This window comes from Aquila chrysaetos, chromosome 2, assembly GCF_900496995.4.
Source record: "Aquila chrysaetos chrysaetos chromosome 2, bAquChr1.4, whole genome shotgun sequence".
Taxonomy (NCBI): domain Eukaryota; kingdom Metazoa; phylum Chordata; class Aves; order Accipitriformes; family Accipitridae; genus Aquila; species Aquila chrysaetos.
The window spans coordinates 53246766-53271904 of record NC_044005.1 but is presented as its reverse complement, the minus strand read 5'-3'; the positions used below and the strand labels follow the sequence as shown (position 1 = coordinate 53271904).

The window sequence follows — 25139 nt, the reverse complement described above, 5'->3', positions numbered from 1 at the left end:
GTCTGGGAAAGTTTTACTTAACCCTGAACAGTCGTCTTCTTGATAAACTACTATTTAGAAGTACAATGGATGTCATAGCTATTTCCAAATCAAGACTGGTTTTCGTGGAACTGTTCTTTAATAAACGTTTGTCTGTGGAGGCACCACAAGCCTCGCGATGTATCTTTAAAAAATATAGCTATGTGGATAATAGTCTTGGTATCTTCCAGTTGTGAAACTAAATGAACCCAAGCCGCCTTTTGTGCTTTCTAATGCCTAAGAATTAATACAAAATGAGAAAATTAGCCATAATGCCAACTCTTAGAGCATTCTGTTAATTACATCTCTGTGTCCCAGACATGCTATACTTTACGTATCCAATATAGTGTCCATTCATTTCTTACTTGCTTTCTAACATGTAGAGAGTGAAGGAAGCAAAGTGATCAAACAAAAGGCTTTGAATTTGCTGGACAGCACATTCTCTCTTTCTTTTGCCTTCCTGTGATTTCTTTATTGCTATGCTGAATCCACAAGGTTTGGAATAGGTTGGGTATCAAAACGCATATGGGAAGGAGCTGCAGACTTGCCACACCGAACAGATATTCTCACCCAATCTGTCAGAGCAGTGATTTATACATGCTGGCTACAGATCATTTTGAGGAAGGATTCTGAACAGTGCAATTCATGCCAGAGTCAAGAATTTAGGGGACTAACGTGTTTCTTAAGACAAAGATTCAGGACTTTCCTGTACTTAGGCAGATGTTCCCTTATCGTTCGTTCATCAATAAAAATGTTGCACTGTACACTTTTTAAGGCTTAATTTCTGCAAGTTTATATGTAATGATCTTTCAGTTTCCACACCAGAGTAAAGTATTAAGACAGAAATCCCTGCTGAATCAAAACAATTGTACAGACCAGCCTCTGGCTTCTTTCCAGTGAGAGTTAGGGGATCACATCTGCAATCTGCACTTGAGACCTTCTATAAGACTTGCCATTTATTAGTTTGACCATTCTGCAAGAATATTGCATGGGACAACTAAAAAAAGATGCACTTCACTGCTTCCTAAAACACCTTCAGCAGGCAAAAGCATCAGCACACATAGAAGAACAGCTCTGGGGTAAATAGGGAATGTGAGTTACATATCCCAGCCACACAGCAGCCTCTTATGATGCTTCACCTGCTTTCTGCAGCATTTTGTTCCAAAATGAGTGCCCTGGGTATGTCATCATGGCAATGAGTTCTCACTTAAACTGGGACCAGACAAGGTTGCCACAGAATTAATTCAACCAAAGACACCGCAAATGTTGAAGTTGGGCAGAGAACCAGGCAAATGTGGTCTCAGGTTGGGTGAGACAAGTGAGTGTTCAGTAATGGGAAAGGACAGAGATTTCTAAGGATTCCCCTTTTCCTAGGTCTGCCTTCTGCTACCCAGCCCAGTTAACGCAATGAGCATTTGCATAAGCCCTGAGATGAATCCATGATGATACTGCTAAGCCAAGACTTTCTGATGCCTTTGGATCAATTCTGTCTGGTGGGGGAGAGTTGGTTTCCTAATTTTATTGCTAGATCTATGTGACAAGTCTATGGGTGTTCTAGAGTTCCATCTTTTCATTTTAATGCCAAACTGCTTTGCAGTTACTTCCATTGCTTTTCTGTGGAAGTGTGGTCCTGCAGCTAAGAGACTGCAAACATAAGCTAATTGTTCTTTTATCTTTCTTGCCATTTCATTAGTGTTCTGGGACAGGATCCAACTGCCATGGAAGTTTTCTTAATCCTCCAACTCTAATTCTTTGCTGACCACTACTGACCTGATAATGATAGTCTGATATTTTTCTTCTTCTTTTTTTTTTCCCCTTCCCTTGGAGTTTTATACTTATCGTTCTGGCTCTTGTTCCCAAGTGCTTATGTGAGACACAGATCCTGTCTACATTTTAGAATCATTTTTTTCTTCTGTCAGTGAAATTACCCTTTTTATGCCTTAAAGATGTGACCATATTCTCCAATGACCTCTTGTGGCTTATTTATTTGAACACTATCTTATTTACTTAACCTTTCACTCGGTCCTTTCTGTTTTGAGACTTTTTCTCTAACTCTCTTTGCAGTTTTAATATTCCTATCTTCCTTACCCTCCTTGCTTTGGAAATTGTCTTGTTTGTTCTCTGTATTACTACTGCTATGGGATGTCTGTAAACAAAGGAACAAAGGTAAAAGACTTTCTAACAATGAGGAGAGATGACCAGCAAAAAGCAGCAAGATTTGGGTAATCCTCTGAAATTTTTTGTAGATGAAAGGACAGGAGAGCTTTTCTATGGGACTCTGTTTCTTTTGAAACATCATCAAGGAATGGAGACATTTCTGCTGAATATTACTGAAGTCCCAGCAGTGCTTTTACTAAACATCTGAAGTTCGAAAGGAGGATAGGGAAAAAGAAATTACTGGATCTATATAATGATGTACATAATGATAATCGGGTTTGGCAGTAAGTGTTTACACATAAAATTGTCCAGTATTTTCCATTACAGGACCTTGATATTTAAGCACTTTTATGAGTGGGCTACAGTTAAGCCCTTCAAATTAAAGTTTTGCCTAAGTCTATTTATTATTTTACAGTTAAAACAACTCAACCTTTCTGATCATCTAGATCAATGGAAATAAACCCAAAAAAGTCAATGGATTTTTGGGGGGTTTTGATAGCCATTACACTAAAGACTTCTAATAATTCTTTCTTGCAATGTCAATGTGACATTTGACATGGAAAGAAAAAGGGAGGAGATGCCACAGGGCATCGTTTCAGGCTGTCGTTTGTCCCCATTGCAAATTCATCGAGCTTTGTTTGAATGGGCAGTGATTTCAAATCAGGGGATGGCAGCAAACTCTAGGCGAGAGAGCCAGCGTGCAGCCGTCCGTCCCGCGACTGAGCCGCGGTGCTGAGGGAGCAGGCTCTGCTCCTGCTGAACAGACGGACGAACCCTGGGGGCTGCGTGGGCCCTCACTCTGCCCCTGCGTCTCCTGGCTCGGGCAACTGGCACCTGTGCGAGATGGAGAACAAAAGAGACCGTCCGTTCTTTGCACGGGCCGTGGGGAGGAGAGGAAGGAAAGGGAGGAGGGCAGAGCGCAGAAGCCTCTAGCCCATATAATTGTGGCTGGTGGGGTGTTGCCTTCTGCGATTTTGTTGCCTTGATTGGCACAGCTCTGTTCTGAGAGGCTGAGGGTCTCTAATGGCTCACATGTAGATCAACATCTCTCTGTAATAGTGTTTCAGGGTTTCTTTTTGTTTTCAGTGTTTCATTTAAACAAGAATAGTATTTATACCTACGTATTAACAGAAGACTTATTTGGAAGCTAAAAGAGCATTATCCTCCTGCTATCATCAACTCGTGGAGGACACTGCTCATCACACGTTATTAACTGTGGCTACCTGACTGCGTAACACCCACTATCCACAGTATAAGCACAGTTGTGAAAATACCTACACACACACACTTTTACATGCAGTGGAACAAGAGTCTATTAAAGCTGCAAATACAGCACCAGAGACTGAGAATGTTCCAGAATTGAAGCTGCCTCTGTGACCTTTATTTAGCCACCTGTGTTTTTGAATTATGCTACAGTCTTTAATTGCATGATCAAAGTGAGCATCTCCTTATTAGTGCACAACATAGGTTTCTCTCACTGGTAATGAATAATGTGGTTGCCTTCAGCGCCCCAGACACATTTGCGGCAGAAATTTCTCATCTCTAACATGGGACTAATAACTATTACCCTGCCCAGCCAGGGTCTTAGGAAGGTAATCCATGCTTAAGATGTACTCAGAAGCTGCAGTAAGTCAGGTAGCCTAAGAAAATCCGACAAACAACTGAATGTGGATGATACTCAGTACATAAAGCACGAGGCTGGACTGGGAGATGAAGGTAAAAAGAAATATTGAACAGCAGTATCCAGTGAACCTCTGCCATGATACATGAAAAAGAATTGGATGTTGATGTAAATTAATATGGGTAAATTCTCCTTCTCACTTTTCTTAATTTTCCAGTATTTTACTCAAATTTCCTTTGGGTGCTTGGAAGCACCTTTTTTTTCTTTGCATGAGATACATTATTGTTCTTGGACAGGAAATTATTTTTTAAACATCCAAGCAATCAGGCCAGCAGCATATTCTAATTTAATTTAAGCATGAAATATAAGCATGAACTTTAGCTTGCATAGTTATGAATTTTTTCAATGGTCACAAAGTTATCCTGTTGATCTTAAGGCAACAGCAACTAAAAAATGGTGGTATTTTCCTACTGGGTGTTTCAGTACTTGTTTCCACATACTGGGAGGAGTATACACTTGATCTGGCACTCTGAAATGGAATCGGAGAGTGGGAGAAACCTGTTCAATTTTCATTATACCTTACAGAATTTGGAATAATTTAGTCCGGTCTTTTCAAAAACCCATTGCTTTTCCAAGCAAAGTTATCAGTCTGTCATGCTGTTGTCTCCTGTCATAAAACTGTCATCACAGTCTCTCTGATGTGGCAACACTGGGGGCACTGGCAAAGCTTCTTGGCTCAGTGGTGCTCAGATTTTGCATGGCAAGCTAGGTTGCTGCAACAAAAGTCACGTGGCTCTTCTGCCACAATGTGGGAGCTACCATGCCTTTCATTACTAATGTCATCAAATACCATCTTGACTTCTGGATCTATTCCCACCCCATTTAAAGTATCAGCTGTTTATTCCCTCACTGTTGACCTTTCTTACCTCCTTATAATTTGTTGAGCTATCATCCTTTCAACAACCTGCTATTTTATTTTTTTTTCTGAAAAGTCCTGGGAAAGGTTCTGTACAACACTGAGTGTTTATCAAAATAATGGGTATGCTTTTCCATCTGAGCTGTGCATAGGGTCATAATGCCAGGAAGATCTGTAAGAATCAAAGAATTGGAGGAAAAGCTGGGTTGGAATGAACCCCTGAAAATAATCTCACCCAACACTCCTCTCAAAGCAAAGCAAATTTGTGTTATCTTATGTTTCAAGGCAGCTTTTGGACCCTATAGTCATACTGTTGGGTTTCTTGACTGTATTTGCTAGATCTCCTAATGTTGTTATATCAGAAGTTATTCTGTAATTTATTGTATTAATGATATATGACAAATTCATATGCATCTTGTAGTTTGCAAGTAATTTTATTTCCCTCATCATGTAATTCTCAAGAATTTTTTTAAAGATTTGTTTAATTTAAAAGTTAAATAATCTCCTTAGATTCCAATTTGCTGAGTTAGGACTGCTATAAGAAGAATATGTAGTCTAGCTCTAGCTTGAAATAACATCTACGCTGAATAATGGTTGTTTTCAGGTGGTACATCCAAACAGAACTGTAGCTATATTTCAGTTTGGTTTTCCACACTATCCACAAGTTTTAATGACGGATTTACAAGAACTATAGAACATTATACTCCAGAGGTTTTTTTTTTCCTTAAATCTTTTCCATCAAGTCCCCAACCCTTGGGTCTTTCATTAATCACCAATTTGTTGTAGAAAATAATCTTCTGAAGTTGGAAATGTTTCTTGCCAGAACTATTTTAACTAACTGCTTTCACCTCGTAATCAGTACTTTGTACAATTTTTTGTTTTTTTTTTCATCACAGGCAATAAGTAATGTTTCCATGAACCATTTTCCATTAAATTCCTCTTGAGAATGTGAAAATGACAGACTTTTTTTATGCCTAAAGAAATAATATGATGTTTTCACTAAGGACTACTCTGTGATTAAAGGTTCACATTCCAAATAGCTGCAACTTCTTCTTTTACCTTTATATGTAGATCCAATTTCACTCTATTGTAGTTGTTAGTTCTGCTGCAGTTATGGTCTCCATGAAAGTTTGTGACTCTGACTCATGCAATAAGGGGAAAAACATTTTTAAAATAATATGTTTCTTAATTGAAAGATTGACTAGACTACTGATACAAACTGGAAAAAAAAAGTTCATTAATTTCTGTGGGAATGGTGTGTCATCTCTGTAGGACAAACTAGGGCTATTTAGAACATCTGAGCTATATATTCCCATATAATAATCTGTTTGAATTCCTCTCAGTGTCATCTGATTCCTGCATTTGCAAAGCTTTCCTTGTTTCAAAATGTGTAAAATGAGGTGGGGTTGTATTTTTGCATGTTTTTTTTTAATTAGTGGCGTATAGTGCACAATACTTAAACTATACTCCTAACCTGCCATACTCTCTGAATTTTATCTCGTAATGGCTTTGTTCATCAGTGTCTTATCTGTAGATACTGCTTTCTTTCCCTTTGACTACCAGTACCATATCTTTCTTTGTAAAAGAGATATAAAAATGGTTTTGGCAAAACCCATCTTAAGTGAGTGCAAAAAAAAAAATGCACAAAGGCGTAGTCTATTAGTATCTCAGCACTAGCATTTCTTCCTACAAAAGAAATGGCACTTTCAGGGTTATACAGGCTACCCATGTAAAACCTTTATTTGGCAACTCTATGTACTGAAGCTGTCCAACTAGCTGATAAGCGGGCACAATGCCACTGAAGCAGATGGGCATAGCTGTAGAGAGCCAAAAGACAATGTATGTGCATCAAGTGTGGATGTTGGTGGCAGGCTTCCCAGTCAGTGATGTCTTAACGATTAAATGTCCCGAGTTTTTTGCATCTGTAGTTACAGAGATGCCAGCCTTACTCCTGGATGGTGTTTGAAAATCTCTTCTATTTTATTTATAAATTATAAAGAACTTTTTGAGAATGCTTGATGTAGAAGGTACTTGAGACAAGAAGGTTAACAGTAAAGAAAATAGTAATGATAACATTTCCCAGTCCAAAACAGGCACATGCTCTCACACAAAACTGAGACGCAAACTGGAGTTCCAGAGTAAGGAGAGCGAAAGCATTATTTAGGGTATTTGAGCTATGCAGTGGAGAAAAGCAACAGGTACTTTCAGAGAAAGAAAATCAGATACAGAGAAATGCAACTACCATAATTTTACCAAAAAAGAAGGATTTGGACGTGACGTCATCAATGAAAGAGACTCAAAGGCATGAATAAGGAACATTATACTATTCTTTGATTGTATCACATTTAGGGAAATAGAATTTGGCGAGTTTGTGTATATTAAGAGGGCTGTACCACAAAATTACCTGATTACATCACCAGTTTATTCTCAGAACTGGAAGAATCTATTGCATGCAATATTTTTAGCTAATGTTTTTAGATACAAGTTGAAAGTGAAGGAAAAGACAGTTGTCCTAAGATACTCTAAGAGAATGGTTTTCTTTGTTTCCTGAATAATACAGAGCCAAACATGCACACAGACCCAGGTATAAACCTTCCTGAGGAAGGCCATAATTCATCCAATAAACAAACAAAGTGTGATGTGATCTGGTGATTTAAGTCAGTTATTGATTGATTGATTGATAAATGAGGAAAATATTTTTAGTATAGTACTTCCTTTGAATATCAGTCTAGTTTCAGTGTGAAATGAATGTTTTTTAGACACACAAAGTCTCAAATTTCCCTGGAGAAATTAGAAAATGAAGTCCATTTTGCATTTTATGTTCTTTTAGTAAGAGTGATGTTTGAGTATCAACTTTTATTTTATTGTTATAGCTTCAGATTTTTTTTTTATCTCATTGAATACATTCAAGATTGAAAAAGACTGAAAAAAAGCCATGTTGTATTAAAACATACCCATCTTGCCAAATCAGGCAGTCTTGCCAAATGACACAGGCTTGCCAGTCAGATGTACCAGAAGGGAATAAGGGAAGGGGAAGTGTGTTCTTTGTCTTCCTCTCTCCCTTCCCCGTGGCTCATTAGCATCACACAGTGAGTCAGTCACACTCATGTGGGCACGGTGACAATCTCCTAGGTATGCACCCCCTACACAAGGAAGTTGCATCTAACCCTGTGCTCACCATACAGTTTCATGAAGCTAGTTTTTGTGCCTCTAGAATTTGGTTCTATCCACTCCAGCTGTCTTAGCCTCCTAAAAAAAATTCAGTCTGGCTCCATATTACTGTTGGCTATAAACAGCTGTGCTAGTTGGGGTCCCTTTAAAGGCAGACACTCTGCAGATCCAATTTATGTATTTTCGTTATCTCCAAAGAATGGGAAGCGACCTTTGCGGTTGACTGGTACTTTCAAAACAGCCACCAACCTCCCAAAACAGAGCTGCCAGCCAGTGACTTTCAAAGTCTGTGTGCTCTGTTCCCCAACCTTGAAACACAAACTCTCTTAGTATCTTAGCCTCTTCCCAATTTTTTTCCAAAACTTTGTAGTGGTCTTAGGAATTTTTGAAAATTTGTACTTTAGAAAACAGTTCAGAGAGAGGTAAGAAAGCACCTGATGGTCCTCACTTATTTCTCCTATGACAAGAATATCTTTAGCTTCAATTAAATCTCCTTTGGAATACGAATACCAAGGAACAAACTGAAAGCCCTGTGAACTCAATGGCCAGGCTCCTCATGGCTTTGACTGTTAAGGTGTTAAGTCAAAGAAAATGGAAGGGAGAAAATGATACCCGGGAAGCTGAATACAAACCTCTCAATTTATCAAAAAGATCTTATTGTAAATGGCTTAGTTTTAGCAAGAATTTTGATGTATTCACTGAGGGAGATGGATTCCTTTTATAAATAGTTGCAGTTGGCACTCAAATACTGAGGCATCAATAAAAGAATCTAGATAAATGTCAGTAGAGTCTTGTTCCTAGCAACAGTATCTATTGATTTCATTTTTTGCATTCTGTTAAAAATGAACACTGAAAGAATCCTAGGTGTCCTGATCTGTATTTTTAATAGGGAATTTAAATGGGCACAGCTTAAAATAAAATAAAATTAAAATAAACTGTCCAGTGACTGAATTATAATCAAGCTTTTTCTTTTGGGGTGTTTTTGAAAAGGCCAGAGACACCAAGGAAACAGTCAATACATGTGTAGCTCCACCAATATGGTGATGTCTGAAGCAAATTATGGCTTCCCACCTTTCCAGTGAGAAACCCTTCTCATTAGATTACAACCAGAATATATTTCTTATGTTTATTTTGCCTGGACAAAACCACCTTGCCTTCCTGGCTGCACATTGTCCAGCTCAAGCAGGAGGGAGAGACAATGTTCCCACCCAGGTCTAGTCATGCAGCAGAATGGGTAGGTTTCTCCTAGGGCTGCCTGAGGTTGAAAAGTACCCAGAGAAGTGCTCCTTAGCTGGTGAGGCTGGTTTACCCTGGGTCAAATGCAAGCATATGGCAGGGTAAGCATGGCACAGAGTCCACATGGAGAAGCACTGCTACCCTGCAGAGGGGTTAGGCAGTCAGTGAGGCTGTTGGACCACTCTTAAGAACTGGTACCATCAACGGAGCCTCTCAGTAGGGTGGTGGTCCCCAGACTGGGCAACAGTGGTGGGGAACAACACCACTTCTTGCCAAGGGGCTATTCACATATTCTGCAGAAAAGCAATTGCACAATCTATTCTTGGGCATTTTTCCAAATATTTCTTAACAATTGAGGCAGACTTGTACATACAAAACTGTTTTTCCACGTATCGCTTTTGCACTAAATGTGTGGGATTTTTTTGCAGCGGGTTCATTCCGTAGTAAGAGTCATTTTCAGGTGAAGCCTTGGATAAAGCAATAGCAGTTTCTAGTAGCCGGTGATCTTGTTCATGTTTCTTTTTCATTGGTAATTCATTGGTAAAATGTTCTGTGGTGCTACAAGTTACAGTGAAATTTTACAGCAACAATTCCTGCAGTTTTCCCCTAAGATTTAATAATAAAAAATATCCATAGAAGACATCTTGAATTCTTGTGACTGCAATTTCTACACTAATCACTATGTACAAACTCTGAGGAAATCCAGGGCTTGAAATCCTTGGTGTCTGAAGAATGGTCTAGAAGGCAGGGTTTGGAAAAATTCTCTCAGAATATTTCTAGCCCTGGCATTGAAGAACCAAACGACCTCCAAAATCACATTATTTTGATTTCTATCTTTCTTTCTTTTTATGCCAACTATAATATGAATTTATCAGCTGATGAGAGCTGCTCAAAAAATAATGCCATTTCAAAGTCATGATTTCAAGTTTTTAAATCTTGACTAAAATATCTTTAGCATTGACTTCTAGTGCTAGTACCTCTTGAGGTAGAACCTGGTAGATTCATGTTGGAATTGAAACAGAGGGGTAGAAGAGGATCAAAACAGCACTATTATAAGGTTCGCTGTTGCCTGACCAGCTCAAGTTATGTCTTGAAGAATAGAGATATTCCTAGAATTCTGATATGAAGAAAGTATTATAAGCTCTATTTAAGTGAAAATTATCTGTGTATCATTTTCCTGTTACTTACATTTAATTAGTAATTTCTATTTTGAAAGACTTTATAATCTCCTCCACGAACAAAAGAAAGAATGCTGAAAAAACTAGGAAAGTAAAATAAGATGAAAAATACCAATCCATCTCTGAATATATGCATGTATATGTATGTGTCTGCAGCTGGGTGGATATGTAGTGTATTGCAGTAAACTGAGTATTCATATATTTGAAGTTGCTTCCTGCTGGTAAATGTTTCACAACAAAGATGTGATCAAAAGAAATACAGGAACTGAATGATGAGTGAAGCCAAACCAATTAAATCTCTACTGTTAAGTGAAAAAGGTAAAATAAATATGTCCTGTTAAAATTTCTGCCTTACCTTACTTTCTTTCTTACATAAAATGCACTTATTGTTAAAAAGTTTAACATATGAGCTTTAACATATGGATGCAGAAGAAACCTAAAACAAAACAACCCCCAAAAAAACAAGAAGAAATGAATTTGAAATGACAAAAAACAAAATTTCTCTGCTCCCCATTTGTAAGAAGAATGGCAGAAATATTGTCTTTTTAAAGAAAACTCTTTTTAAAGTAACTCCTTAGTTACAGATTACTTTTATTTGGCAATCTAGAATATTTATAACACCCTAGTGTAACATAGTAGATTGACTGAACAATGCTAAAATGTAAGTTATGTATTTCTGTGTGCTTACTTTTACATTCTGGCCATTCACCCTTATAGCATCATATGAAAAGAAATCATTATTTATTAAGAATAGAGTGACTACACTGAGAAAATGTTGTGTGTCTTTCTTAGGAAGGGCCCTTTCTTATGAATGGGCCCATATGTCTCCTGAGTTGTTTATGGGTTCTTGGAATGAAGGTTTGTCATTTAGTGTTGAAGGTAAAATTTTAAGATTGTACAGCTGGACACTGAAACAGAAGCTGAAAACCAAACTAAAGTGTTGCAGTACCCAAAAGCAGCTGCCATGTTAGCACTTCTCCCAATCTTTTCCTCTGAAACCTGAAGAGCTGTGAATCCGAGAAACAGAAAATGAACAAATGAATGATTCAAGCTTAAGCATTAATGGACCATCAGTGTGTGCAGGATACAGGAGACAATAGTTCTCAGAAGATGTCTCTTCAGCAGTACTTTGGGGATGTTTTACACTGGTGAGGTTTATTTTGTTTTGTTCTTTTTGTTTTTGTGGAAAAAGGGGAGTACATATCTGCATAGTGCAGTGTTACTACCTCATTTTTTATGTCACCAGTGCAAGATTTTTAATAGGCTCTGTGACATAGGGAATTTTGCCTTGGAGGAGTTTAGCTTTCCAAACAGCAAGGGTGGAATGATCAGTGTCAGATACTGAGAAATGAACCCAGTCCTGGAAGTGCCTTTGCCTCTCAATCGACCGTAATGGGAATGTAGACACTGCTCAGAGGAGGACATCTGCACTGCAGACATCTAAATGTGGGCAGATGGATATCACTCCAGCAGTAATGTGCTCTGTAGAAATCCAGCTTCTCTTATGCAGAAGGACTTGGAGCTATGTCTTCAGAAAAAAATTAAATCTCTGCTGTGCATTCTGGGCCCAGCATAATTCTGGCACACAAGAAAATGGAAACAAAACAGAAGCAGCCAAAAGAAAAAAGGAGCCCAGTGAGTCCCACCCAAACTAAAACTCCTTGGCTATGAGTAGACTGAGGGGTGACTGCACAGCACAGCAATGTGCTGGGCTCTGGGCTGTCCCTTCATCCATTTGTGACCTGACCAGAATGTGCCTCAGCTTTCTTCCTGCTTTTTATACTTATGAATCCTTCCCACACAAATCAAGGGGAAAATAGATTTAATACACTCCTATATAAAATCAGGGCTTATAACTGAGCCCAAGGAGCTTGAGAGTTTATACATAGCCACTAGGTGTATAGAAGCCCCTGGGAAGAAATTTTAAGCAGCACTTGCTCTACATCTGCAAGCAGTGATTGCTCAGGAGTAAAAAAACAATCCAACAGTAATTTTCTCTTTGGTAGTGACCAGTTCTGATGCACTTGACAGTGCTGCAGCTTTCAGTCAGTTTTGGCAGAGGATGCTAATTATTAAAGTGTAATGTAAAGGAAGTAAAATACAAGAGAGATTTTTTTACCTGAAGGGAGCAAAGGGAAGGAGAAAATATATATACGTTTGTGACTGATGAAAGGCTGAAGAGCCAAGGCCTCACAATGCCAAAGGGTTAGAAAATTCCCTGATAAACACAAGAAGACAACCTAGACTGTCACTGCAATTTGGGACAGAAAAGTCCAACTCAAAAATGGCTTGTACAAAATCAATTTGCATTCGTTTAGAAACAGAAACTCACAAAGATGGGCAGTACTCTGATGCTATGGCCATGATTGACAAAAAATAAAATAAAACAGCAAGAAAAGGTCTAAGTCCTAACAATATGAAGAATTCAGCCAAGCAAAACTAGTGCACGCTGCATGCTGTGACAACCAACAAGCAATGAAAAATATCCGGAGGATTATGGCATTCTGCAAGAGCTTCCCAGTACATTCAAGAAAGTGAATGAACATTTATTGAAGTTGAACTGGTTACACAAAGCCCTCTGCTGCCAGGAACATTATTATTTGTTGTCAAGGCTACTGGTTTGGCCCTGAGCTCTCTCCCATTGAGGCCTGTAGGTAACTGCTGGGCAGAGAAGACTTTCATCTGGATCATTAAAAGCAGAGCACGGTTGCTCTTTGTGTTAGGTTGCTGAGAGCAGCAGTTCTGCTTAAAACAGCTGGTCCTCACGCATTCAATAACTGAATCTCTCTTCGGCGTGAATTTGGCTCCCGATTCCTCCTTGGAGTTAGGCTGTGGTTTCTGATCCTGCCCTGCACTGGAGCCTTCCTGCTGAGGTGTGTTTTCTGCTGGGTAGGTTCGGAGCTGGGCTCTCCACCATGCTGTGCTGCCCACACCCTCATCAGCTCTCCAGGGAAAGCTTCAGGCAATGGGAATGGGAAGGAAAGAGCAAAATGCTCAAAGCAGATTAAATTAGAGAATGGTGCCTACTAAGTGGCCACATGAAGTCGCCCTGTAGACTCCTGTCTGTCCCTGCAAATGGACTTCTCCCAGAGGAGTCTAGGTGAGGTCTTTTACTAGTTCCAGGAAGGTGAAAACCAGAGGCAGAACTTCTGCTGTTCGGTGCTGAAAAGGTTCGAACAGGCAACACTACAGAAGGTTATGACAACTAAACCATGGACTTTGCTGTTCAGGAACAGCTGACTCCACCAAATAGTTATTTCTATTTTAGAGGGGCTTTTCAAAGGTAAGCAGAGCTGTAGGCAGCTCAAAGATTAGCTGAATGTTATCAGTAAGTTTAGATGGTATTTTGGTGCCAAGTATTCAGAGTACCACTTGTTATCAGATTTGATGAGGAAAAGATAAGTTTGAAAATTGTATTTCTAAGTGAAGCATCTTCATAGACAGAGGAAATTAGGGGAAAATAACTCTAGAAGCAAAGATAGTGATAATTGTGGATAGTTGTCCTTTCCAGACATGCTGGGCTCAAGGTGACCCTTGAACAACTCAAGTACTCTTGCCCAGGTAGCATAAAAAAATCACATTTTTAATTACTATGGCAAATGTAGTAATTATAATTTTCAGAAATATATTTAGTTTCTTTTTCCTGAATGGAGCATGGACAGGTCTGGGGGCCTAATATTTTCAGGTTTGGAAGAATCTGAAACTAAAATTGTGTACATTTTTAACAAAGAAAATAAGTAGCAAATCACTAATTACAACAATTCAATAGCTTTGAATTGCACAAGGTAGTATCTTGTAGGTCCGGAGCCCTTGTATCCCTCAGTCAGATGTGATTGTAATTGACTCATATATCCAAAAAGAATTTGGGAGCAAGAGAAATGCAATGTAAAGTTCTGTGAAAAAAATGCTTATATGTAAAATGCTCATAGCTATCAGAGTTGCTCACTATTTATACTCAAAAGGTATGTGACACATTTCTCCTTCAGGCAAAGCAACAGAAGTAATAGGTGTGAGTTCTGGTGACCAGGTTTAGATCAAAGGCAGTAGTGGGCTACCTGGACCTTTGGTTCTTTTGCCCTTGTGATCATTTTTCTGTTGGGCTGTGGAATTAAGTCTAGTAATTTAATTTCTTTGACCTTCAGTTTCCCTGTTAGTAAAATGGAGATATTGCAACTTAGCCAACTTTGAGAGAAGTGTGAAGAAGGATGTATGGATTCTTAGTTCTTTTACAAGAATTTTAATATTTCAGTTTCCCATTCCCCAAGAAAAAAGACATCCTATGTTAATTTGTGATGATTCATAGCAAATTTTCAAACCTGTAACTAAACAGTATCAATAAATCATAAAGTAGGTAATTCTTCTCATAATTCTTTGTAGACAGTTATAAATTCATGTTTACTTGAAGAATGGTAAGTGTATTCTACCATATAAGAACTGTATTTATATAAATTATTTTACAATCCCCCCCTAGCTTTTACTGATTGGCTACAACTTTGCAAAATAGTAAGCATTTAAATTTTCAGTCTTAGCCTTCCAGTTCTACTGCTTTCCAGTGTGGATTTCCATAAAAATAATAAGCTGTGTTGTCATTGCTATGCCTCCTGTCAGTATCTCCTGCTTGGTCAAGTGTGTGTTCATCAAGGTTCTTGTCTTGTTGATATGTGACTGCTGTAGCATTGTGGTGGCTTCTGTCAGATAATGCAGCTGTCTTGAACTCCCACATATGACAAAATAATACAGCTATAGCCCTTTGAAGAACTCTTATAAAATGTGTTTCTAATTAGATACATATAATAGAGAGTACCAGAGGGATTTGTTCATTGTCACAGACCTTCAGAGCTGAATTTCCGCAACAATTTGCTGAAGCACGTAGACAACAAGAGGCATTTATGACTGCATGTGATCCAGAGATAAGAGATGTGCTAGATCTGAAGCATCTGAAATAAGAAGCAGTGGGAAGCAGAAGCATCCTTGTATTTCAAGACAATTATACTCAGTCTTTATCCGCAGAATTCAGGCAGCAAACACTTAATACAACATTTCAAAAGGAAGCAGTTTAACTCATACTTTTAAAAGACATTTTTAAACCTTATCTGTAGTCCAGTAACAGCAGATGCTTGTTAAAAGAGTGCAGCTAAAAGTCAGATAAATTTGTCATTTTTCTGGTGATAGACTACACACTGGAAAAGAAGTTTCACTTCTTCATGTAAGCTCTCTGCTGGGACAAGCAGCTCCAAAGTGCCTTGGAACATTTTGCTGGATGTGCTGGGCACAAGGAGCTTTTTAATCAGCTGTTGCTTATGTGTAGTGTGACACGTTGTGCCGTGAATAGCCGACCTAACAAAACCTAGTTTCCAGTGGCTCTCTCCCACATTTTTTCCCCTTTGTGTAGACTGATAAAAGATGAGTAAGTCTTTCTCTGTATAAGGACTTAATAGAGTATCTCTTCCCATTTGTAGGCCTATTTTCCTGAAACTTTTGTGAAAAAATATCTTTGAATCTTCTAGTCTTTTGTCCAGTTTGCTTAAAATTGTTTAGGAGCACAGAAGTTATTTCAAGGGAACAGATATCGCACGTGGATATTACTGCTTAAGTCTCATTTCTTTGGGAAATCAGTCTAAATGCAGTATTTAGAATTTTCACTGTAAGAAAACCAATTATCTTTTTGTGTCAGAAGGAATACTTGTATTAACTCCATCAGAGTGTATGTATACTTGTACGTAACATTGAAGTATTAAAATAATTGGTGAAAACCAGCAAGTTAAGATGCTGCAAAGTTAGAAAAAAATGCCAGATTAAGGTTACTGAATCTAAATTAATGTTTCCTTCTCTTGTTCTGGTAGTTATAATGCTCAATATCATGTGTGAAGCCAGGTGTACCATGAGCAAGCTACAGGAAAATGAAATGCTCAATATACTTAACGTCTCAGAATTGGATTTAAAAAAAAAAAATGAGTGTGTTAAGACCATGCATCTGAATTAAGTTCCTATGTTGCAGTTTTATGAGCAGCCTACGCTTAAAGAGAAGATGTGCATTAGAGAGGCCATGAAATCTCCATCCCTGGAGATATCCAGACCTCAACTGGACAAATCCCTGCACAGATTGATTTATGCTGGTCATGCTTTGAGCAGAGATTGGACCAGGTGACCTCCAGAGGGTCCCTCCTGACCTAAATAAATCTATGATCTGTGACCAGATCTATGGACCAGAAAGAGCTCTCCTACAAAGTATATGTAATCTGTATGCTTTATATTACTTAAAATTACTTCTGTCTAAAGCAATTCGAACCTTTAAAACTGTGTTAGCTTTCATTAGATCAATATTTATCATAACTCTTTAAAATCTGTACATGGTCTACCTAATAGCTAGGCTGGCTGGCAATTATTTGGTTATCTATAAAAATAAGAAATAGGAACAGGCCTACATTTTACTTATGTTGGATGTAGTCTCACTTTAGATCTCCTGAGAAAAGACAGAATTGTCATATTTTCACATTATCTAGAAAGTTAAGTAGAAAATGGCATGTTGAATGATACATAATCTGATGCAAAACAGCACTTCCAAGAGAAATGCAGGAAGAATCCTACAGAGTTTGTTACTGAATTTACAGAATGAGATTTTCATTCATGACAAACCATTGTTTGTCATATATTTTTTTGTAAGGGCTAGATAGCGTATGGTCTAAAATATTGTCTGCTTATTCGGAAGGTGATTTAATATAGAGGTGTGCAGAAAGCAGGGATTCCTCATTTGGAAAAGTAGTTTAACAAAATTTAATCAGTATAGTTTGGAGAAAAGACAACAAAACAAGACGAGTGAGTCTGTAAATACTTGAGAGAAATGGGTTGGTGATATAAAAGGAGGAAATCGCCCTCAGCTATAACAGGTAGGGAATAGTGTTGTGTCTCGGCCATATTTCACACATATGCAGTGCCATGGGTCTGTGGAATGAAATTAGCAAACGTGCAGAATTGAGTTGTGAACAACTAGAGGATAGCTACGACAGCCATTAGAAAAACATTTGTAGATCCTAAGGTTTATTAGATGATGGAATAATTTGTCAAGGGAAGTTCTCAAGCACAAACTTTTAGATAAGAGTAGCAACAGCAGGTCAAACTTTATTACACAAGATCCTCCAGCATTAGGGCAGGGAAATGCAGTTTCCAGTCCAAGCACATAAGGTCTTATAAATACAAAAAAAAAGCAAAGTAATGTCCAGGAGAGAAAACAGGTACTCCATTACTCACATCACATACGTGAATAAGAAGCTTGGGAACCACCAATGAACAGTTATTGCTTAAGCATGAGTAGTCCTCCTATACACTGTAAAACAAAACGAAACAAAAACAAAAACAAAACCCAAAGAAATTGCCAATTTAAACACAGTCTGCCCCTGAGGGTGTTGAATAATTATGAACCATACTTTGGAATGTCACAAAATATATTGATAGAGGCAGCTGTCATGACCAAATCCGTCTATATTTTGTAGAAATGCTGCAAAATAACCTCTCTCTCTCTATATATGTTTATTTTCTTGAGGTTATATATATAGGTTTAATTTCTTGAGACTAAATCCAAACTGTTGCAGAATCCAGTGCCTACTTCAATTAGACTTTGTTATTTAGTAAGTTATACTTGAATAACCATTTGAAAAATCAGCTCTGCACTTCTCACATATAATTGATATTGCATGCTTCTCTTGATATTGCAATATTCCCCATTAGAACAATAATAAGAGATCCAGATTAGTTTCAAATTCAGATGTCAGACCTATCAACTGTTTTCTCAGATACAGATTTTCTGGTGTGACTGAGTACTCACTAGGTCACTCTAGATTGTGTCTGTGAAAGGGAAGAATTTATTCTTGATTTTCTTTTATATGTAACATTTTTATTCATATGCACCGTATTTATAGTCTGGTTTTGTCTTGGATTGAACTAATTGTCTAATGAACTAAGTTAACTCAGTTGATAGTGAAATTATTAATGCACTGTTTCTCTCTTCCTCCCTCCAGTATGCTGTCTGGCTGGTCCTTTGGGTTACATGGAACGTGTTTGTTATCTGCTTCTATTTGGAGGCTGGGGACCTTTCAAAGGTAATTTATCATTGGATACATTTAAGCCATCAGCACTTTGTTAACATGCCCCAGTTGAAAGGTTGTGTTCTGTTTTACTCATTGTCTTAGTGTTATTAGAATCAGGGTAGTATGATGGAAATTTGGAGTATGCTGGGTATGTTAGAAATTTTTAATCTGGACAGTAATGAGCATATACCTTCTGATGCCCACAACAATGATGGTATATATCTGTTTTAAAAGAGAATTACCTCTTTTTGCCCCCTCAGTAATTCTGCAATGCAATTTCACCTCTATGAGAGACATTAATTAGTGATTTCATGAATACAAAAGATTACCATCTCAAGGGTAAACAAATATTTTTTTGTGCCATTTAGCTCGCTGTTACTTAGCTGGATTCCTTTCAGGGTTCTTATACCACAGCATACTAATTGTAAAACAAAGTGTCTTTCATTAAATTAAAGTGCAAACTGAGGTGCCAGAATAGATTGCCGTTTGGCTACAGCAGTGCTTTTTAACTTTGTGCTTCTGGTAGGAATGTTATGATTGAACACTTATACACAGTCAAAATCAATAGGAAAAATATATTTTCCTAAGATTGACATATTTATAGGGTTTTAGTGACACTGTAAGTGTCACACATAAAGTGGCAGTTGGTAATGGGCTCAAATCAACATCTCAACCCAAAACTCCTACTTTCTAAGGCATTCCCAGAAGGCTGCCAATTTGTGGGATAAAAGATTAGCAGCGGTAACAAAATATTTTGTTAGAGTAATAAGCTTCAACTGAGTCTGAATATTGCTGTCCATGCTGAGTTATGCTCACAGTGGTGTGAACTGACCATCAAGGAGAATCTCATGTGTGAAAGAGATCACATTTTCTTCTTGACTCAGATATTTAATTGCCGTTCCTGATTAAAGGGAGTTTAGCCCAACTGTAAATTACAGATGTAATTCTCTGATCCTTTGTGAGTTACTGATATGTTATGATGCAGAAAGTTACACACAATTATAGGAAGAATAAATGAGGCAAAGATACTTCTTTACCTGTATTTTCTCTCAAATCACCCCCAAAGTACAAAAAATACTAGAGACTGGGATATTTCATCCCCATGTATTCTGTTTCTTCAAAAGATGCTGACTTCAAAAGGATCAGAATTTCATTTCCTGAGGGTGTAAAGTAATTTTCTGCAGGTAAAACGTTACACTTTGTGGGTTTTATACCTTCAGACAGGCCCAATCTCATTAAAAGCTTGGCAAAAACATAGTAAATGAAAGAACTTGCATATATTATCTTTTATTTGTTTAAAATGCTTTCTGTATTGCTAAGTGAACTAATGTATATAACAAACCCAGCACCTGTTGTACAATTATACTCAACCCAATCCATCCTCCTTCCACCTGCTTGTTTCAGCCACCTGCTTTCCTAAACTTGTAAATGTTGGGGCACTTATCGTGTCTGGGGAAGTGAAAGGGAGTAGAAAGGAAGGGAGAAAGGAGGAGCAGCTGTTTGAGCACTATGTTTTAGTGGGTATAAAAGCTTAAGAACACTAGTGAGTGCTAGCTGGAATAAAGATGGGCCAAAACCAGTATCTAAACATGGAACTGATTTTTTTCTGAAGTCTAGGGCTGTGTGATCCGGAGTGTTTCCCAACCAACCATATGGTTCAGGCTTATATTTGGATGCAGTTAAAATTTTTATTTGGTCTTTAGAGGTATGATTTGTTCCGGTGATATGATCTGCCTTGAAATACCCAGTAGAGTATATTCCTTCCACTTCAGCTGGTTTTCAGCCCAACAGCATCGGTGAAGAGGGGGAGAAAAGGAAAGTTCCTAGATAATGGATTTAAGAAATAGGTGCAGATCGACTCATTGTCTACAAAAGGTCTAATTCACACATGGGACATCACTCTCCTCTCCTCTCCCTTTCAACTGTGAATGGTACATCAAAACTTTCCCACATGATCAAATCTTCTGCAAGATCTAGGGCCTAGAAATAAACATCTAAGGGAAAGATATCCAGCTTTTTGGATGGATAAAACTTATCCTCCTGTTCTAGATCCTTTAGAGGCTCCAACTGTTTTACAGATGTAGATTATTTTACAAAATGGATCATTTTAAGTTTTAAGTCTCTCAGTCACATTCATACGTCTTGCACTGAATCTTCTTTATTATTTATATTTTCATCTGGGAATAACTGCAACTTCAAATCTGTAATGATACTCCTGTGTATTTTCTTGTGTTTGGAATGGCACGTAGAACCTTGAAAAAAGCTCTGGGTTTGAATCGGTTCTAAATAGAGAATAAAAAATAACCTTTAAGTAAGTACCAGAGGGATGCCTCTGAGGTTGTAAACCATGAGAGAGGATTCCTGCACAGCATGGCTTTAGGAATTGATAGGTTAAAATTACAGCCTAATAATAGTTCAGCTGGGTATAGTTTATTTTTATATGTATAATTTAAAGCTTTCTACCAAATAAAATAAAAGAAAGGCTTTTTTTTAAAGTTTTGAGGACAGCTTTTATTCTATGTGTATGTACATCAATTTTTCCATCATCACCTGCTGATACAATGGAGAGGACATATTTCAATTGTTAATATATCTTATTACAAAATGCTTGCCAGCTTCATCCTTTTTTATTTTAGTTGTGGGGGCAGAGGTCATGACATTTATACAGCTTCTCCTTATTGCACTGAAACAGGCCTACAAAGACTCAGAAATTTTTAGAACAATGAGGTAATCATGTCTGAAGAGACTGAAGATGCTCAAGGATTATTAGTGAACAGCCATGCAAATCTGTTTGCATTATATACCATTACAATCATATATATCTTGTGGAAAATGGCATTGCACTAAGTATTTTCTGTCCTTGAGGCACGGTTGTCTTTGCTGAAACTGTTTCACAGCAAGCTGGAATATTTATGGCTTTGTAACAAAGGTTTGTAACAAATAGGAAGTGCAATCACTTGTTCTTAACCTTGATTGTTATCTAGCTCTGTGAATGAATGCTTAGAAAAACTACTTCTCAGACTTACTTTTCAGTATTACTCTTCAATAATATTTAATTAGTCTGTGTGTTGTTTTGCTTGCTGGTGAGTGCCATACTCAGTATAAGTAGGACTTTAAGGTTTCAGGAGTGGTAATATTTATTTTGGCCTGTGGCTAAGCAAATGTAGCATCCAAAAAGCATAACCTCTTATGTTGAATAAGGCACATCTGAAGTACGCTAGTGAAACTAAAAGGAAAACATAATAGAAATCATCACTGAGAAAACCTAATATTTCAATGATTTATTTAAATATCTCAAGAAAGGACATAAGGAACTAGATTTAGTTATCTCAGAAAAACAACAACAACAAAAAAAGTCCCCAAACCCCAACATAAGTTAACAGACTGTTTAGCATTTTTTACTTTCTTCTTCAGACAAAACTCCCATTTACTTCTATGGGATTCAGCTGCAAGCGCTGAATAAAGACCCTCAGTAGAAAGAGTGCTGCAAATGCTCATGTAATGAAGAGACAGCACTCTTCAAGGCATTTAAAAGCTTCCCCTAATGATGTCTAAGGATCCCACAAGCAGAATAGAAGCAGAATAAGAACTATCGAACTTAGTTGATTTGATCGAACTCATGATTTCTTACATTTGTCTTTATTACTCTGCTTTCACGAGGTGGAAAACAGTCAAACTTGCAGTTCAGCTGCAGAGTGGGTAATACTTGCAGATAATAAAACAGCAGCAAACTCTCCCTAAACTTTCATTTCTCCAGTAGTTCCTCTGCACTCCCAGAGCTGTCTCTCTCCCCAGGGGTATTCCCCAGCAATGCCCTTATATTGCCTTCCTCCTGCTCCCTATCAGTTACTGGGGAGCCTTCACCAAGTTTTGGTTAATCTTCCTGATTCATACTTACCTAGCAGGAAAGGGGAAGAGTTACACATTTTCAGCATTCTATTTGACTGCAAGGTTTATGTGTCATGTTTTCAGTATTTCCCCAAATACAATATCAGGCAACTTAAATATAAATTGATATAAATTGAATTGTCTTTGAACTAAAGTATTCTAATTCTTTTTTAATGTATTAGTACTTCTTCCAGATAACAAGGATAACCTTCATCTTTCCACATTTTACTTAAGATACTATATAGCTTTACATATATGTGAAGACCCTTCATTATTCTTCAGTAGTAAAGCATGTAAAATTGTGAAAAGTGAACTGATTATTTATTACATGATAGTTAACTATTTTTCTTGTGAGGTACAACAAGCTGTGTGGTTGAAAATAGGAATTTGACTACAGAAAGGACAAAACAAAAGCTGAAGTACTCAACTTCAGTTAAAAGCCTAAAGGGGGTGTTAGAAAAGATGGAGCATGACTCTTCTCAGAGGTACACAGTGAAAGGACAAGAGGCTATGTGACAGATTTCAGTAATAGAAATTTCAACTGCATATCAGCAGAAAACTTTTCACAATGAGATTGCTTAAGAACTAGAGAGGTTGTGAAATTTCCATCCTTGGAGACTTTTAAAACTTGACTGGCTAAAACTCTGAGCAACCTGCTCTAACTTTGAAGTTGGTGCTGGTCTGAGCAGGAGACTGGATTAAGTGACCTTGAGAGGTCTCTTCCAACATGAATTAGTCTGTGATTTTGTGGGTCCAAGTTATCTTATATTTGCAGATATTTGGGGTGGGTAGGAGAAAATGTGTTCAGAAACATTTTCTTTCCCTTAAAACTTCTGGCAGAAAGCAATGTGATTACATATTTTTTGTTAGTTTACATTTTAATAGCTACAATACATTCAGTTCTTTGTATGATATTTAATAATTTCAAATAAGTGGGTTTTTTAATCTTTCCTATTCTTTCATGTTCCCCCTGTTGCAGCTCAGGACAATATAGGAAAGGAAGTAACCTAATTTGAATGCAAATAGCAACTTTTTTTTTAAAGAACAGTAGCTTGCAACTCATATCTGTAGAATGAGGCTAAAATCATGACAAACTGCACCTTAACTACATGTGGTGAGCTATGTACATACTATCACCACTGTGCTCAGGGTTCTTAGGTACCACAGTTCTGTAAATAAGCTTTCATAGTATTATTCTACATGTTTTCAGAGAAGAGTTGAATGAAGTACAGGATGTACTTGTATGAAGTATGGAAATTAATTACATAATGGCCAATGAGAAGAAAACAAAATATGTAATGGTCACATATGGTAAGAAAAGTGGTTTGCTTTTTTTTTCCTTGTCCCTTTATTAAGCTTTTTCTGACTGCTGCAGTACATGTATGATGCATGACCCAGTATGGCAGCCTCACTCAATTCCCAAACCTGATTCATCTCTAAAATAGGCCATGCTGTACAGAGATTAAGGAAAGGATTGTGAAAAAGAAAAAAAATACAGTTGTGACTGCATAATTAAAAGCTATATAAAAATGAATGTACAGAGCGAGCTAAATTATGCTTATACAAGCAACCTTGATTCTGGCATTTCTTGATATTGGAGTGTTTGACTATCAAACACCTAATTTTTGTGTCAAAAGACATATAAGTACAACCTTATGATTTAATATATTATATATAACCTTTGTATGTTATTAGGTATAAATAAGGAAGATGTCAAGAATGCCACACAAATAGAAACTAAGTCAATTTTGTCAGTTAAAATGAGTTTTTTAAAAGTGTATTCTTGGTCACATTCACACAGTACTCTAGGGACTACAGCAAAGTGATAGAGGAGCTCAGCCAGGTGGCAGTGAGAGGAAAGTTCTTGTGCCTGGTCACACAAAAGTAGGGTTGCATGCAAGGAGAACCAAAAGTACTGGCACAAGGCTGGGACCATGTGCAGCAAGAGCTGCTTTGGACCCTGAACTTCAGCTGGTCCTCCTCATCCACCACCCCAAGTCCAGCCTCCGCCTTGACTTCCAGTAACTCACAGCAGCAGCATCTCTACACTCCCACACTTGTGACGGGACCAGTGCAACCTCAGCCATGCATTTTTTTGCAGTGAAAAAACGTCTACTCATTTTTAAACTAAAAACTAAAAACGGTGGGATTCCCCAACTGCCAATGTGTACTGTGATTAAAATCAGTTTTTTCATGCATAGTCATAGTTCATAGTAAAGTAAGGCCAGAAGGGACTTCAAGATATGGCTAGCCCATTCTCCTGCCTCCAGCCAGGCTCAGCAACCAACCTGGATGATGGGAGAACATCTGATGCAAAAGGTCTTAAGGAGGAAATGAGCAGTTTAGGAATCCACCCACAGCTGATGTTCATGCATTAACAACTTTTCACTGCTGATGAGTCCACCTTTCCCTTGTTGACCTGAGATGTTAGTCCAGGATTAGCCAGATACGGCTGACTTTTAGTGGCTGTGGTGCAGTCCATCCCTTCTCTTTTCCTTTTCCATTGGATGACACTAATGGGAAGAAGCAGCAATGGTTGTAGCACCTCCTGCCAACATACAAATTAACATCAGCCCTGCATTGCTGCTAGGAATAAATGGGAGTGTTGGGAGGAAATATGGAGCCCATGTTTCCTCTTATCGTTCTCATTTGTCCCCACCATCTTATCCAGCAAAGTTATAAGGACCAACCAGAAATAGGCACCTTGTAGTATTTTTCCACTTGAAAATCGCAACATTGTCAAGCAGACATCCACCTATGCCTCTGACATTCACATACCACTGCTTGGATTGATACTTAGTTGCTCTGAAATGCAGTTTATATCCATATGCAAATTAAGTGCAATAATGCAAATTAGTTCAGGATATAAT

The 25139-nt window shown here is 37.8% G+C and overlaps 1 protein-coding gene across 3 annotated transcripts in view; it reads left to right on the top strand.

Moving 5' to 3' along the window:
* NKAIN2 (sodium/potassium transporting ATPase interacting 2) overlaps positions 1-25139 on the top strand; it is a 569020-nt gene that overhangs the window by 281566 nt on the left and 262315 nt on the right. For all 3 annotated transcript variants that reach the window (XR_003921409.1, XM_030000711.1, XM_041120375.1), the window contains exon 3: positions 18313-18393. Coding sequence is in view for 2 of the 3 variants with exons in the window: in XM_030000711.1 (XP_029856571.1) it covers positions 18313-18393 (81 nt within the window). In the remaining variant the exon portion in view is untranslated. The remainder of the gene's footprint in view (positions 1-18312; positions 18394-25139) is intronic.